This window comes from Acipenser ruthenus, chromosome 5 (genome assembly GCF_902713425.1).
Source record: "Acipenser ruthenus chromosome 5, fAciRut3.2 maternal haplotype, whole genome shotgun sequence".
Taxonomy (NCBI): Eukaryota; Metazoa; Chordata; class Actinopteri; order Acipenseriformes; family Acipenseridae; genus Acipenser; species Acipenser ruthenus.
In genome coordinates, this window is record NC_081193.1 from 37,600,520 (window position 1) to 37,614,694 (window position 14,175).

The 14,175-nt window shown below is 36.5% G+C and overlaps 1 protein-coding gene across 5 annotated transcripts in view; it reads left to right on the forward strand.

The window, feature by feature from the left end:
* The window catches only part of LOC117402328 (estrogen receptor-like), a 63,296-nt gene that overhangs the window by 42,183 nt on the left and 6,938 nt on the right, over nt 1-14,175 (forward strand). For all 5 annotated transcript variants that reach the window (XM_034003363.3, XM_059024137.1, XM_059024139.1 and 2 more), the window contains 3 exons: nt 8,173-8,311; nt 10,439-10,572; nt 13,493-13,525. In XM_034003363.3, the coding sequence (XP_033859254.1) occupies nt 8,173-8,311; nt 10,439-10,572; nt 13,493-13,525 (306 nt within the window). The remainder of the gene's footprint in view (nt 1-8,172; nt 8,312-10,438; nt 10,573-13,492; nt 13,526-14,175) is intronic.

Genomic DNA, 14,175 nt, shown 5'->3' on the forward strand with positions numbered 1-14,175 from the left:
GTTTAGAGACATTTACCTCCATTTTTTTTTATTAATTATAAATAGCTGTATTTATTTTCTTTTGAAGTTATTTGTTTTGAGTTAGTGATGTTCTCGTTCAGGGTCATGTAACTTAAAAAAGAAAAGAAAGAAAAAAAAACACGATTGCAACCTTAACTTCTGTTGTCCATCTGCTTACCTGCAATTACATATACGACCACTTGGCAAATCCTTACAGAGAGCAAAACTAATTGTTTCACTATCGCTGATGAGGCAAAAAAGCTGAACTGACAAATCCTCTGCAATATCGTTGACTCAAACTGCGTGTGCTAAGCTACTGGCTTCATATACGTCACAGAATCTCCTCTGATTTTAAATTCCTCAAATAATAAAACATTCTTTGATTAAGTCTCTATCTGAAAATGTCTTATCTTTTTTTGCAAGCAACGAAGCAATGCGATAACTTGACAAAGTCACCACACCACTTTTTGTCACAGCACTCTTAAACACGTGCTGCTGTGAAGCTAGGCCTCTCTTCAATATTGCAAGCTGTCCAACACGTCTGGCAGATCCCACAGGAAACTTTATTCTCTAGTCAGAATGACGAGTTTCATGATGTCGTTAAACATTTTAATCGTTTGGGAACAGACAAATGAAGCAAAACGGCTTCTGGTCTAATACGAAAAATTCAAGTTCCCAGCACTCTTAACGGTTCTTCCTTCACTGCAATTTTTTGTGTATTTATTTCCCTCACTACGTTTTGAAGCAGCTGGTGTGTCTGACTCTGACACCCTTTCCACCTACTCTTGTCACAAATGAATCAATTTTAAACTCACTTTGCTGCTGCTAACTCAAACGTTTCCTGTTTCACTGCAGTAAAAATTCAACTGACTAACGATAGCGCGCACGAACAGCTATCTCCTAGCAACAGACCTTGCAGCAACCCATCACGCGGCAGTCGTTGTCACGGTGAAACTTGACTATTAAAACTAGCACTGTTAATGATAACCAATGTTTTTTTCTAAAAATATAACATCTTCAAGTTTTAACCTTACAAAATCATTGCTCTTTTTTTGGTTTATTTCATTTTAATAACAAGTAATAAATATTTACAAAAATAGGGACAATCTTATTTTTGTGGCATCATTGTTTGAATGCTTTGTAAAATAAGGGACTGGGTAAAGGAAATACACCACTTTGTAGACTATGATATGATTAGAATTTAATAATCTGACCGGCACGTGCAGTGATTGATAAGAAAGCAGAATATCGTAACTTGATTTCCACCAAAAAAGTTAAGAAAAGCCGATCATGTCCAGGATATATATATATATATATATATATATATATATATATATATATATATATATATATATATATATAGAATATATAATTTTTTTAAATTATTATTTTACTATGTGTGTGATTATTTAAAAAGCATATTGCAGGAGCGGTACACTTGTAGTTACTTTTATAATTTCTGGTTACCGCTGTTCATAATACAGTCCGTATGTTGACAAGAGTGGGTTTTAAATCTTTTTTTTTTTTTTTTACAGTGGTTTGGTATAGTAAAGGTGCACTGTGAATCACATGACTAAGAGAGACCCGCCCTCTTTCACGGCTCTTTTTTTTCAACTGCTGCATAAATTATCCTGGGACTAGGGTAGAATCATGTGATTGGGAGCAATAATTAATTCCTGCTTGCCACCAACAGCTTATTTTTCTGCACAGATCTGTACCACCTCAGCGCTAGAGAGTACGCGGCTCTGTATTATAATTCAAACGCTCTGTTTTTTATAGTACAAGTAAGCGAAGTGTTCTTTAAGACAGAGTTGACCACCTGACACAATATGAATGAATAAATAAATATTTATTACTTGTCATGTCGCACGTGCATCAACATATGAAATGAACAGAATAAGTAAGAGAAAAGCAATAGGCAAGCGTATGTTAGTAAACTAGCTGTCAAACTAAATTAACACATCACACCTTAAAAAAATGCAGCAACAGCTCCAGATTAATTATGAATACCTGTACAGGAGCAATATCCAAGACATGCACAGAATTATTTAACAGAATAGTGAAGTAACTCACCAGAACGGAAAACACCAAATTGCTTGGCGACTTGTGTCTGATTCAGGTTTTTTTCAGGACCTCGAACAATTTCCAACTTTTTGTAACAAGAGAAACAGCAGTGCATTTTGCCGTTTGTTAACATACCATTTTGTAGCGATGAGGTGCACTCATAAGAACATAAGAAATTCTAGAACAAGAAAAGGCCATTTGGCCCACCTATGCTCACTTGCTTTGATGCAAGTGTGGTCCGTTAGCACTCAGGAGAGGAAAAACTAAAAAGCCCTAACCAGTTTAGTAGGGGAAATGAAACCTCTGGGCTAAACATGAAAATGGGGCCCAAGAGGAAAACACTTCATGAATATTGTTCACAATACCCTGACCGAAGGCCGAAGTCTCCCGGCAGGATGAAGCGGGCCCGTCTGCCTTGCCTTCCAATGACAGTCCAGTTATGCCGAAGCAGGAGAGGGGCAGACTTCAGACTCTGAATAATAACTGCAAGTTAGTTCTGTTCAACTATCTCTAGTTTTGTTCTGTGCATATTATTTTTACCTGTAAATTTGTGCTATAAAAGTCTGTGTTTATATGCTGTGGTTTCCGCAGTTTATTTGAGACAATTTTTAAATGTGTGTAGTATCTTTTATATATACCTATAGCTCCGCTGTGACCAAATGTTATTTCAATTAGAATGTTGGTAACCATGGTTTTGTTGCATGCTGAATATGATAAAGGGGTTTTGCTAAATGAGACATTTCTAAATTATTTAATCAAAGTTGATCAAAACAAAACAAATGCTATATTACATGTATGGAATGAAAATGTATCTTGCGACATAGCTGTCATCACAATATGGAATGGTAATGTAAGCCTATAGAAAATGTACATTTTAATATGAGTTTTTGTTTCAATATGGTCCATATTCATAAAGCATTTTCAACCAAAATCAAAACTAAGCGTCTGAACTGCCTATAGGGACTGTTAAATTAGCACAGGAAAGACTGATCTGACACTACAACTTGTTTGTGTTTATTTTCCCAATAAGGAAAAAAACTGTTTTATAAATATGGCCCTACATTGTGTTTTCTCTAGATCTCTTGGAAAGCCTGTGAGTCAGGGACATTTTGTATTATACAGAAAAGGCAAATGTTTTATTTATTTACTGTTTAAATTTTCATGGGTACCACTGATTCAGGCAAGTTGCTTATCCCTTGTTTTCATCAGACATGTGAAATGTTGGGTGACGCACACTTTGCGGCTTGAATGAACTGAAGAAAGAATAATAAACAAAAATAAGAAAAACTAAAAATGAATACAACAAGTTTATTATTCTTTCTCCTCTCCCCTTCAATCATGTTTATTTCAGCCTGCATGTTCACTGCAGGGGCATTTCGTCACTTGATGACCTTTGACACCGCGCTTGCGTATGCGTGTTTCAATAACCTAGAGTGAAAGACCGATGTGTGGTTAAAAGTCAATTGGACCATTTTGAATTAAGTGCTCGTTTGCAATGACAGTAACCCGTTTATAAGTAATAAATAAAAGTATGAGGCTTAAGCCAAAATGGGAGGAAGAGTTTGCTTTCACTGAAAACAGTGGTAAACATCTGTGGCTCATCTGCAACAAATCACTTACACACTAGGCGAGCAGCCTCCACAAATCAACACATTTTCATCTGTGATATCATCCTGGATCAGTGAAACAAACCAGCCTTTTTAAAAGCAGGACTCAGCAGTCAGCAGATGCAACGTTCTGCGTTCAGTAAAGAAGCTAATGTAACGACTCAAGCGAGTTTTGTTGTGGCCAAAACGGCCTTACTCAGATTAATGAATCTTTTTATAAAATTGGAGTGGATGCTAGACTAGATAATACATGTTTAAATGTTGTATTGCAGGTCAAACATTCATATTTATGTATCTTGCATCTCGTCATGAGCAGGTACTGTAATCCCTTTCAAAATAGTGCATGTATCCACAAAGCTCTCAAATGTATTTCATAATAACACGGAGCAGTTATGAAACCCGAGCATTCAGATCTTCAAGGGAATAGCTTGTTAAAAATAATGCTTTTTATGTAGTGTTTTTGTGTGTGTGCGAAATCAGCGCAGTTGTATTTTGCTATATCATAACTGAATATATTATTTAACGTACGTAATACATACAGTATAAACAGAAATACAGTCGGCACCGCTCTATCGGGACGACTCGGGAGATGTAAAAAATATCCCGAATAAGCGGCTGTCCCAATTAAATGAAAGGTATTTGAGAAGACCTTAGTCACACTTGTACTCATAATTTACATCTGCAAGAGAGAAGTATTTACTTTTAATTTTTAAATGAAAAAAAGAACGAATTCACATTATGAATAAATGTTAAAATACATTATTTAAATACGAATAATTTTTTTGTACTCCTAAACAAAATGAATCGTTTTTTTTTCTAAATGAAATGAAAAGTAAGTAAATCACATCTTATCACCGAGGCTTTCTTTGCCCCTTCAAGAGTTCAACGTGGTTTACGCAATTTACACAAGTCACAGTATAGTCCCTTAGTTACTCGCGTATTATTGCACTGTGCTACGCGAACATGTCTTGCTCTGAAAAGCGATCTCAAGAACATAAGAAAGTTTACAAACAAGAGGAGGCCATTCAGCCCATCTTGCTCGTTTGGTTGTTAGGGCCATTCAGGCCATCTTGCATAATTTGAAAATACTGTATCCCAATTAAACGACGTTACGTCCTAATTAAACGACATAAATAACATTAGGAAGAATCGTGTCCCAGAGTTATGTCTCATTTAAGCAGAAACCCCGAATATTAGTATCACAATTATGCGGCACCAACTGTAATGGAAAAACACTAGTGTTGCATTTAAAGTTGAATAAACTGCAGATCTACAGTACAATGAAAAAATACACAAACGGTGTAAGGTTGTGCAATGTTCTATCCCCTGTTCTTGTGTGTTTTGCTGTCATCAAGAAATAACTGCGCAGAGTAAGTGCAAGATTTCATTTTAATGTTGGAGAGAACTAAGAAATGTTTAAAACAATGCTAGTATTTAAAATGTCTTGCTCACAAACATTTCATGTTTTACAGTATGTGTCTTGTGGCTCTCGGCCATATAAAAATGTTGGTATGTGTCTGGTAGGTTCAGATTACCAAAAAAATGTAAACTGTGATCCAGCACTCCAGATAAGGTTTAGGACAGTGAGTAATTTACTCAAATTTAGACACTATGGGAGTAAAAAGTATTTTGGGTGAGTAAAATGCGACATTACCTTGAGGTCATGAGTACCTTCACTAAATACAGTACTTACTTCAATGTTAACGTATGGGGTATGCAACTACAACCTTACATTAACTGTAATGTTACTTTGAACAACAACTTCATTTACAATTGTTCTACATGTAGTTAGGCTTTCCTTGTTTTCTTCCTGAAAATATCCAATAATGTCATTTTCACAGCCATTTAGTCCTGCCTTAACAATATTGTAGGCAGGGAAGTTGCTACTCTCATTGTAGTAAGCTACTGTGGTCACTGAGTTTCCTCCCAGTAGTAGTAAGTTGGCTGTTTTTATAGTTGGCTGTAAGTCTTCCTTTCCTCAGTCTCTTGTGCTCTGCCTTTCCAAGTCGAAAGACACGCTTTGATTCTTTTATTTTTTGCGTCATCTATGAAATTGGGCTTAGTAATAGAAAGTCAATGTTTTGGGATTTTTATGAAGTTTTTTCTGTTTTAAATATCCCCGTGAGCCGGAGGTAATGGTATATTTAAACAGAAAAAAAAAACAACTCATAACATCTCAAAATATTGATTATAAAGCTTGCTCCCACATGGCACATGTTTGGCATACTGCTTTATAGGAGGGAGTACGGGTTATAGTAGCTACAGTAATTGCCAAAGAATTTCTATTCCAGCAGGCTGACAAAATAATTTAAATACCACAGGATACATAAATTCAGATCAATCAGATAATTTATAGCTAGATCACTCAGCTTGTGCTGAAGGCCCACAGTCCAGAATGAAAATAATTCAAGCACATCCTGTTACAAACACCGAAAAAATGCTACATAGCATTGAAACTACTGTTAAAGAGCAGAATGTATTTCCGAGAGATTGCATTCATACTGCTACTCAGTATTGCCATTTAACTGATGCTGGTAAAGGAAGACCTACCTAAAACAGTCAAGACCTTTATTTTGCTATAGACAGCCTTGTAGAGTTGTAAGCTGCAGGCTAATTGCACTGTGATTTAAAGACAAGCACATTTTATAGTGGCCTCGGAACACAGTTTCCAATTCTGAGGACATTTGGCACCCTTCAGTTTAAGATTTTATACATTGGCAAATGTTCAACTTTTTTTTTTCTATAGTAGCAATTAACTCAGAACAATGGGGAAAACCTCAAAGACTTTTACATTATTGCCATAAGTATCTTTTTATTATTATTATTATTATTATTATTATTATTATTATTATTATTATTATTATTATTATTATTTTAAGTAATAACACAAGTTACAACACTAGAAATTAACAATATAGGCTAATAATAAATCAGATCCCTTGAATTAAATTGTAGAGTTGTTTATTTTGAATAGTTTTGAGAATTTAGCCCTATGTTTTGCTAATTAGTAAATGTGAATTTCCCCCTTTTCAGCATATATTCCAGTTAAGTTGTAAATTCTCTGCATTATGTCCATGCCAACCAGCAGGTTGGCCATTTAAGTATAAGGGCTCTTTTTTATTACTGTTTATGAAGCCTCTCTTTAATGTTTGCACTGGAGCAGAGGCTTACCCAATATTTCTTTTATGCCAATACTGGTTAGGAGCTGTGTACTAACATTTTAACAGAAGAAATACTAAACAGTATAATCAAAAATGCTATGGAAGGACACATTCCCTATAGGTATGATAGTGTGTTTTTGAGTCATCATTTAGCCTGGTAAGTATTGTTTTGTTTAGTGCTTCATACTTTACAGTTTTCCTGGAAATGGCTGATTTAAATCTACACTGTAGGTAGAGCCATCCTTATCTGTGAAATGAACACATTTACTTCCCAGAGGTAATTTTATTACAATGTATAAAATACGTTTTACATTTATAAGAGAGAAACATTCATGATCATGACAAATTCTCGTGCAATGATTGATCACTGCTGGTATCCCAATTGTCTCCTAAAGCCTCATGAAATACACTTGATCTTTGCTCTTATTAAAATCTCTTGGTGCTTTTCAAAAGAAATCTTGCTCGTGGCAAGTTGTCGATCTTGGCTGGGTGCCCACAAGGATTTTTTATTTTTTTTGCCCAAGAACCTGCTTCATGTACAGGACCTGTACTGTTTAGTTTTGTGGAAAGCTGAATTATGAGTTAAACATTTCATGAAAGTTTGTTGACACAAAGGTAAGCTGAAGTTGTAACATTCCATAGCTGAACTCCATCCATGGGCAAATATGTGTTGTACATTTTTGCATTTTGCCAAAAAAAAGACCAAATTAATTACAAAACAAAAACAATAACCAAGCACATACTGTTTAACTTATGATTCACTTGAATCGCCGTTTTCCTGCTTAGAGACAGTCTCTAAGCACACGTGCAATGGTTTCTTATTAATAAATAAGAAGGTCTGACCTGATTTATTGAGAGATTGTACCTGCTCAATCAGCTACTAGGAACCGGACAAGCATTTATTGGCCGAGTGGGCTAAATGGCCTCCTGTCATTTGTAGATTTTCTTAGTATGTTTTTATTATTATTTTGTTTATTTAGCAGACGCCTTTATCCAAGGCGACTTACAGAGACTAGGGTGTGTGAACTATGCATCAGCTGCAGAGTCACTTACAACTACGTCTCACCCGAAAGACAGAGCACAAGGAGGTTAAGTGACTTGCTCAGGGTCACACAATGAGTCAGTGGCTGAGGTGGGATTTGAACTGGGGACCTCCTGGTTACAAACCCTTTCCTTTAACCACTGGACCACACAGCCTTATGTTCTCTTATATGAAATGATTGTACAATACATGCATTCCCACAGTCAATGGATTTTTAACTAAAGGTGAGGGCCCAGTGGTTTCTACTCATTTATATTTTCCTGTGTTTTCTTAATGCTTTTGCTGTCCTGTTTTTCAGGGTTTGTGGATTTGACGCTCCATGATCAGGTGCAGCTGCTGGAATGCTCTTGGTTAGAGGTCTTAATAATTGGTCTTATCTGGCGCTCTGTGGAATCCCCTGGGAAGTTAATTTTTGCCCCAGATCTGTCCATTGACAGGTTGGTAAATATTGCTCATACACAGTTAAAATTATATGACAAAACATCTATAATAAATTAAAAAAAGGAATAACAAACAGATGGTACATGAAAACAAAGCAGATAGGATATTCAGGGATTGGTACCAATATCTGTTGAGAACATATGGCCAAGTAGGATTACATTTAGAATGCTAGCCCTGTTGATATGAGTGGGTTTGGGGAAGTCCTTTCACTTTTGACCTCACCCAGACTATGTAATACTGTTGTATCCTGGGATGTATAACCCTTTCTTGAATGTACAGTATTCAAACCCTTTTAATGCTCAAGCTGTCTCAAACATGCAGTTCACCCTAAACACTACCCATTTACTTTTCAGACACACTGAATAGTTACAGTAACTGAATCTATCCAATCTGCCATTGCCAGATAGCTTTTTTGCCAAATAAATCTGTTTCTGACAACACTTCTACACTTTGCTAAGCTTAAACAGTTTGTTTGTTGTTCCTTGTATTATGTCAAAATACGGGAGGTGGCATTTACTTTCACCAACAAAATTATGAAACATTAACCCTTTAACCTACAACGGTCTGGTACACTGGAGTTGCCTGAACATTGGCTTGTGAATCTAATCTAAATCTAATTTGGATTTTTTTTCTTTGGTATAGCTGTGTTACAAATATTATTTAGAATGATGTGGGGAGAGAAGATCTGGCTTCTGAATGAGGAGTAGCTGATGGTAGAGAGAGCATTTATAGGGAGGGGAGAATAAACTAGATAATAAAGACTGGGAGACATGAATGTAGATCCTTAGTCAATGACAAGTATTTTAAGTAATTATTTAATATGGTATAATGTTTTCCCTTTTTAATGTTTAAGGTTTACAGTACTGTATTTGTTAATGTTTTCTAACTAAGGTATAATTTGACCAGTGCAATAAATTAGATGTATTGAGTATAAGAAATATGGTACACAACCTTTTTCAAACTGGCAATGCCAGCCACCCTGTAAGATTTAATTAAAATAGCTTTCTCTGCAAACTAAAAGGCTAGGTTTGCTCCCAGGGGTTTTATTTTTTATTATTTCTCTGAAAAATATACATATTGTGCAGGTACAGTCTGTGCTGCACTTTATGTGCCTCTCATCTCCTCAGTAAACACTAGATTCTGACTCATGCCCACGACTTTTGGCAAGAACAGATGATAAGGTTCTTTTATTGACATTAGGGCTACCATTCATTTGGGATTTTTGCCTTTATTAAATCTATTTAGATACTCATTTTCTGATTCCCATTTTTCCTTTATGTATTTTATTACTGTCGTTTGGGGGGGTAAGAAAATAAGTTTCTTGATATATCTAGTGAATAAACCATCCATTTGTGATTACACTTGGTATGGACATCCCTTAGCTGTCCTTGACGGATTTCGTTCTTACGAGTATTAGAATCTATAGTAGGTCATGGTGACCTACTTATGCAGAAGTTTTGACTTGTGATTTGTTGATAATGATGCAATATTTTTGGTCCTTCTATTTTCATGACGCAGTGAACTGGTTGGCTGCCTGAATGTATATGACAACCAGTTTTACCTTCAAAAGCACACTTGGTAAATACATTATTTACTACAAGGTCGGGCTACCCATTTATGTATGATCTGAAGCAGGAGAGTAATCTTGAGATATCTGTCCTGTATCTTATGATGGGTCTGGTTAAAGTCAACCTGAAACAAGCATACAATAGTGGTGAAAAGTAGCCCTACATTGAAACTTTTATCATGTAGTTAAGAATAAACTTTCTAAAATCCCTTAAAATCACTCTGCAAAATAGTATTGAAAACAGCAATAGGGCTTGTATGTGACCTTTTTATTGAGTCCATCTATTAATTGGAGTTTTTCCGTTTAGGGTCGCCCTTAATAGAAAGCCCTTGTTTCCCAATCGCTGCAGAAAATGGGTTTTTCTGATCCTCTCCCTTGCAGCAATGTGCAAGGCAGGTCTCACAAAAAGCTGCAGTCAGCCTAGTGTAGGGAAGAAGTGACACACATGTGGTGGTGTTTGCCAACCACCAGTGTGCACACATCCACTTCTCTTTAGAATTTTGAAGGATGCTATTTTAAGTAGAATATAATATGTTTTCCCCCCTCTTTACCATAGGAATGAAGGGAGCTGTGTTGAGGGACTGGCGGAGATATTTGACATGCTCCTTGCCACCGCATCTCGGTTTTGTACTCTGAGACTTAAACACGAAGAGTATGTGTGTCTCAAGGCTATCATCCTGTTAAACTCTGGTGAGATTATTAAATGCTAAAGCATATTTCCAAAGACGTACAATTTTTCAGATTTTATGACAGCAATCAGAAAATAATGTTCTTAATACAGTACAACACTGACTTTACTTTGTGACCAAATTCAATATTAAAATCTCAGTTTCAAAAATGAGAGAATTCTTTGACAATCAACTTCTCTTTATTGAAAATAAACCTGAAAAAGAGTACTTGGCATGCCGTCTGCAGTTAAATGTTGCTTGCATTTGTATAGATGTTAATTTAAAATGCTATTGAACCTAGGGGAAAGCAGTATTTACATAAAATTAAAGAAAATATCATGGCCTGTACTAGAACAAAGGTTTCTTTTAACTTGATTGCTCAACAAGCAGATAAAAATTGAATTATGCAGGAATACTAATATAAAGTTATATACAGTAGGCTACTGTCTTTTAGTATTTATAATGTCTTACTATTGATTTAAATATTTACAAATACACACATATACAGTACTGTGCAAAAGTTTTAGGCAGGTGTGAAAAAATGCTGTAAAGTAAGAATGCTTTAAAAAATAGACATGTTAAAGTTTATATTTATCAATTAACAAAATGCAAAGTGAGTGAACAGAAGAAAAATCTACATCAAATCAATATTTGGTGTGACCACCCTTTGCCTTCAAAACAGCATCAATTCTTCTGGTACACTTGCACACAGTTTTTGAAGGAACTCGGCAGGTAGGTTGGCCCAAACATCTTGGAGAACTAACCACAGTTCTTCTGTGGATTTAGGCAGCCTCAGTTGCTTCTCTCTCTTCATGTAATCCCAGACAGACTCGATGATGTTGAGATCAGGGCTCTGTGGGGGCCATACCATCACTTCCAGGACTCCTTGTTCTTCAATACGCTGAAGATAGTTCTTAATGACTTTAGCTGTATGTTTGGGGTCATTGTTATGCTGCAGAATAAATTTGGGGCCAATCAGATGCCTCCCTGGTGGTATTGCATTATGGATAAGTATCTGCCTGTACTTCTCAGCATTGAGGAGACCATTAATTCTGACCAAATCCCCAACTCCATTTGCAGAAATGCAGCCCCAAACTTGCAAGGAACCTCCACCATGCTTCACTGTTGCCTGCAGACACTCATTCGTGTATCGCTCTCCAGCCCTTCGGCGAACAAACTGCCTTCTGCTACAGCCGAATATTTCAAATTTTGACTCATCAGTCCAGAGCACCTGCTGCCATTTTTCTGCACCCCAGTTCCTGTGTTTTCGTGCATAGTTGAGTCGCTTGGCCTTGTTTCCACGTCGGAGGTATGGCTTTTTGGCCGCAAGTCTTCCATGAAGGCCGCTTCTGACCAGACTTCTCCGGACAGTAGATGGGTGTACCAGGGTCCCACTGTTTTCTGCCAATTCTGAGCTGATGGCACTGCTGGACATCTTCCGATTGCGAGGGGAAGTAAGCATGATGTGTCTTTCATCTGCTGTAGTAAGTTTCCTTGGCCGACCACTGCGTCTACGGTCCTCAACTTTGCCTGTTTCTTTGTCCTTCTTCAAAAGAGCTTGGACAGCACATCTGGAAACCCCTGTCTGCCTTCAAATTTCTGCCTGGGAGAGACCTTGCTGATGCAGTATAACTACCTTGTGTCTTGTTGCTGTGCTCAGTCTTGCCACGGTGTATGACTTGACAGTAAACCGTCTTCAGCAACCTCACCTTGTTAGCTGAGTTTGGCTGTTCCTCACCCAGTTTTATTCCTCCTACACAGCTGTTTCTGTTTCAGTTAATGATTGTGTTTCAACCTACATATTGAATTGTTGATCATTAGCACCTGTTTGGTATAATTGTTTAATCATACACCTGACTATATGCCTACAAAATCCCTGACTTTGTGCAAGTGTACCTAGAAGAATTGATGCTGTTTTGAAGGCAAAGGGTGGTCACACCAAATATGGATTTGATTTAGATTTTTCTTCTGTTCACTCGCTTTGCATTTAGTTAATTGATAAATATAATCTATTAACATGTCTATTTTTGAAAGCATTCTTACTTTACAGCATTTTTTCACACCTGCCTAAAACTTTTGCACAGTACTGTATATGTGCGTGTATATACACGTCCGCGTCCACGGTGGCATAGTTTGAATTTGAACCGGCGATCTCCAAGCTATAGGGCACATCCTGCACCCCGGAGTGCCTTTACTGGAAGCGCCACTCAAGAGCCCCATAACAATATATTTTTAAACATATCCATTGTTTTGATATTTGTATTCATATAAAGACCACAAATCAACGGAGGGATCAGCAAGGAATTATTTTCTGAAGGTGTCAAACATCTAGTGTTTGTATTGAAATAAAGTGTCACTTGCTTGTTGTAGCAGGGCGATTTTTTTTAATGATTATTGATATTTTGTTTAAGAATTAACTGAGGTGTTGTCTTGGTGGACAAATTACCAAGAATGCTGGCAAAAAATAACATATAGACAATTAAATACAGGTCCAAATTGACCCATTGCCTATAAGTTAGAGATGCCTGAAATAAATAGAAAACTGTTTAAAGAAAACAACCAATACTTTTTCAGTTTCATAGTGTGTGTTTGCTGTTCACTAGCAGTTTTGCATCTTTTAAGAATTTTGACATTATAGCATATTAGTGGCTCACTAGGATTCAGTATATTTTATTACTTTGGTAACTTTCTAAATCTGTCTTTGAATACCATGGTGACAGCCTGTCTGCAGCACCAAGGACACCCACGCTCATGAGATGTTTTAGCAAAACAAAATTTGAGCCTGCCTACCCACAAAGAACTCTTCTACTTTGTGAATTCAATTTAATCAACGTAGCTGTCATTGTATTGAGATCCTTTGCTTCTGGTAGGCTATGACTGTGTATATAATTTGTAGCTTCACAATTGAGTAAAAGTAACAGTTACAATTTAATGTTTTGCAGTTTTGAAGATCGATTCAAGTGGGCATCATTCAAGTGAGTCATACTTTAAAATTTAGAAATAATACAATAATGGACCACATCATTGATCAAATAGCAGCTCTTGACATGGCACCAGAAATGGTTCAAATTGTAACCCTAAGTATAAATATCTACAGTTTTATGTATAACTTGGTCACAGACAAAGGTATTGGCACCCTACGCTTATTACACCATAAATCAGATTAAGGACAAGCATTTAGTAAACTTTAACCACTTTTTAATAAACAAGAAACAAAATACACCAGTTTTAGTAGTTGAACAAATAATCTTAATCATAATACAAGCAAACTTATTTTACTTAAAGGTGTAGTGTAAAAAAAAAAAAACCTGTAGGCTTCTGAACCTCTTCCTCTTATAGACAGAATAAATTACTGGGAAATAGATTTTACAAAACTAATTAATTATTTTGGTTTTAACTCTCTAATACAAAAAACTGTGTCCCTACAGCTGACCACAGCCTAGGCACACCAATAACCAACAATGCCTGTTATAACTCCACCTCCCTAACCAAGGGACACACCCCACATTCTGTCCCTCCTGCCACTGAGTGTAGCCTCACTCTACTTCCCAGATTAACCCTTTCAACACCAATGGGGACCATCACACACTTGTAGCATGTCCTATTACTTCAGAGCACTGGTCTT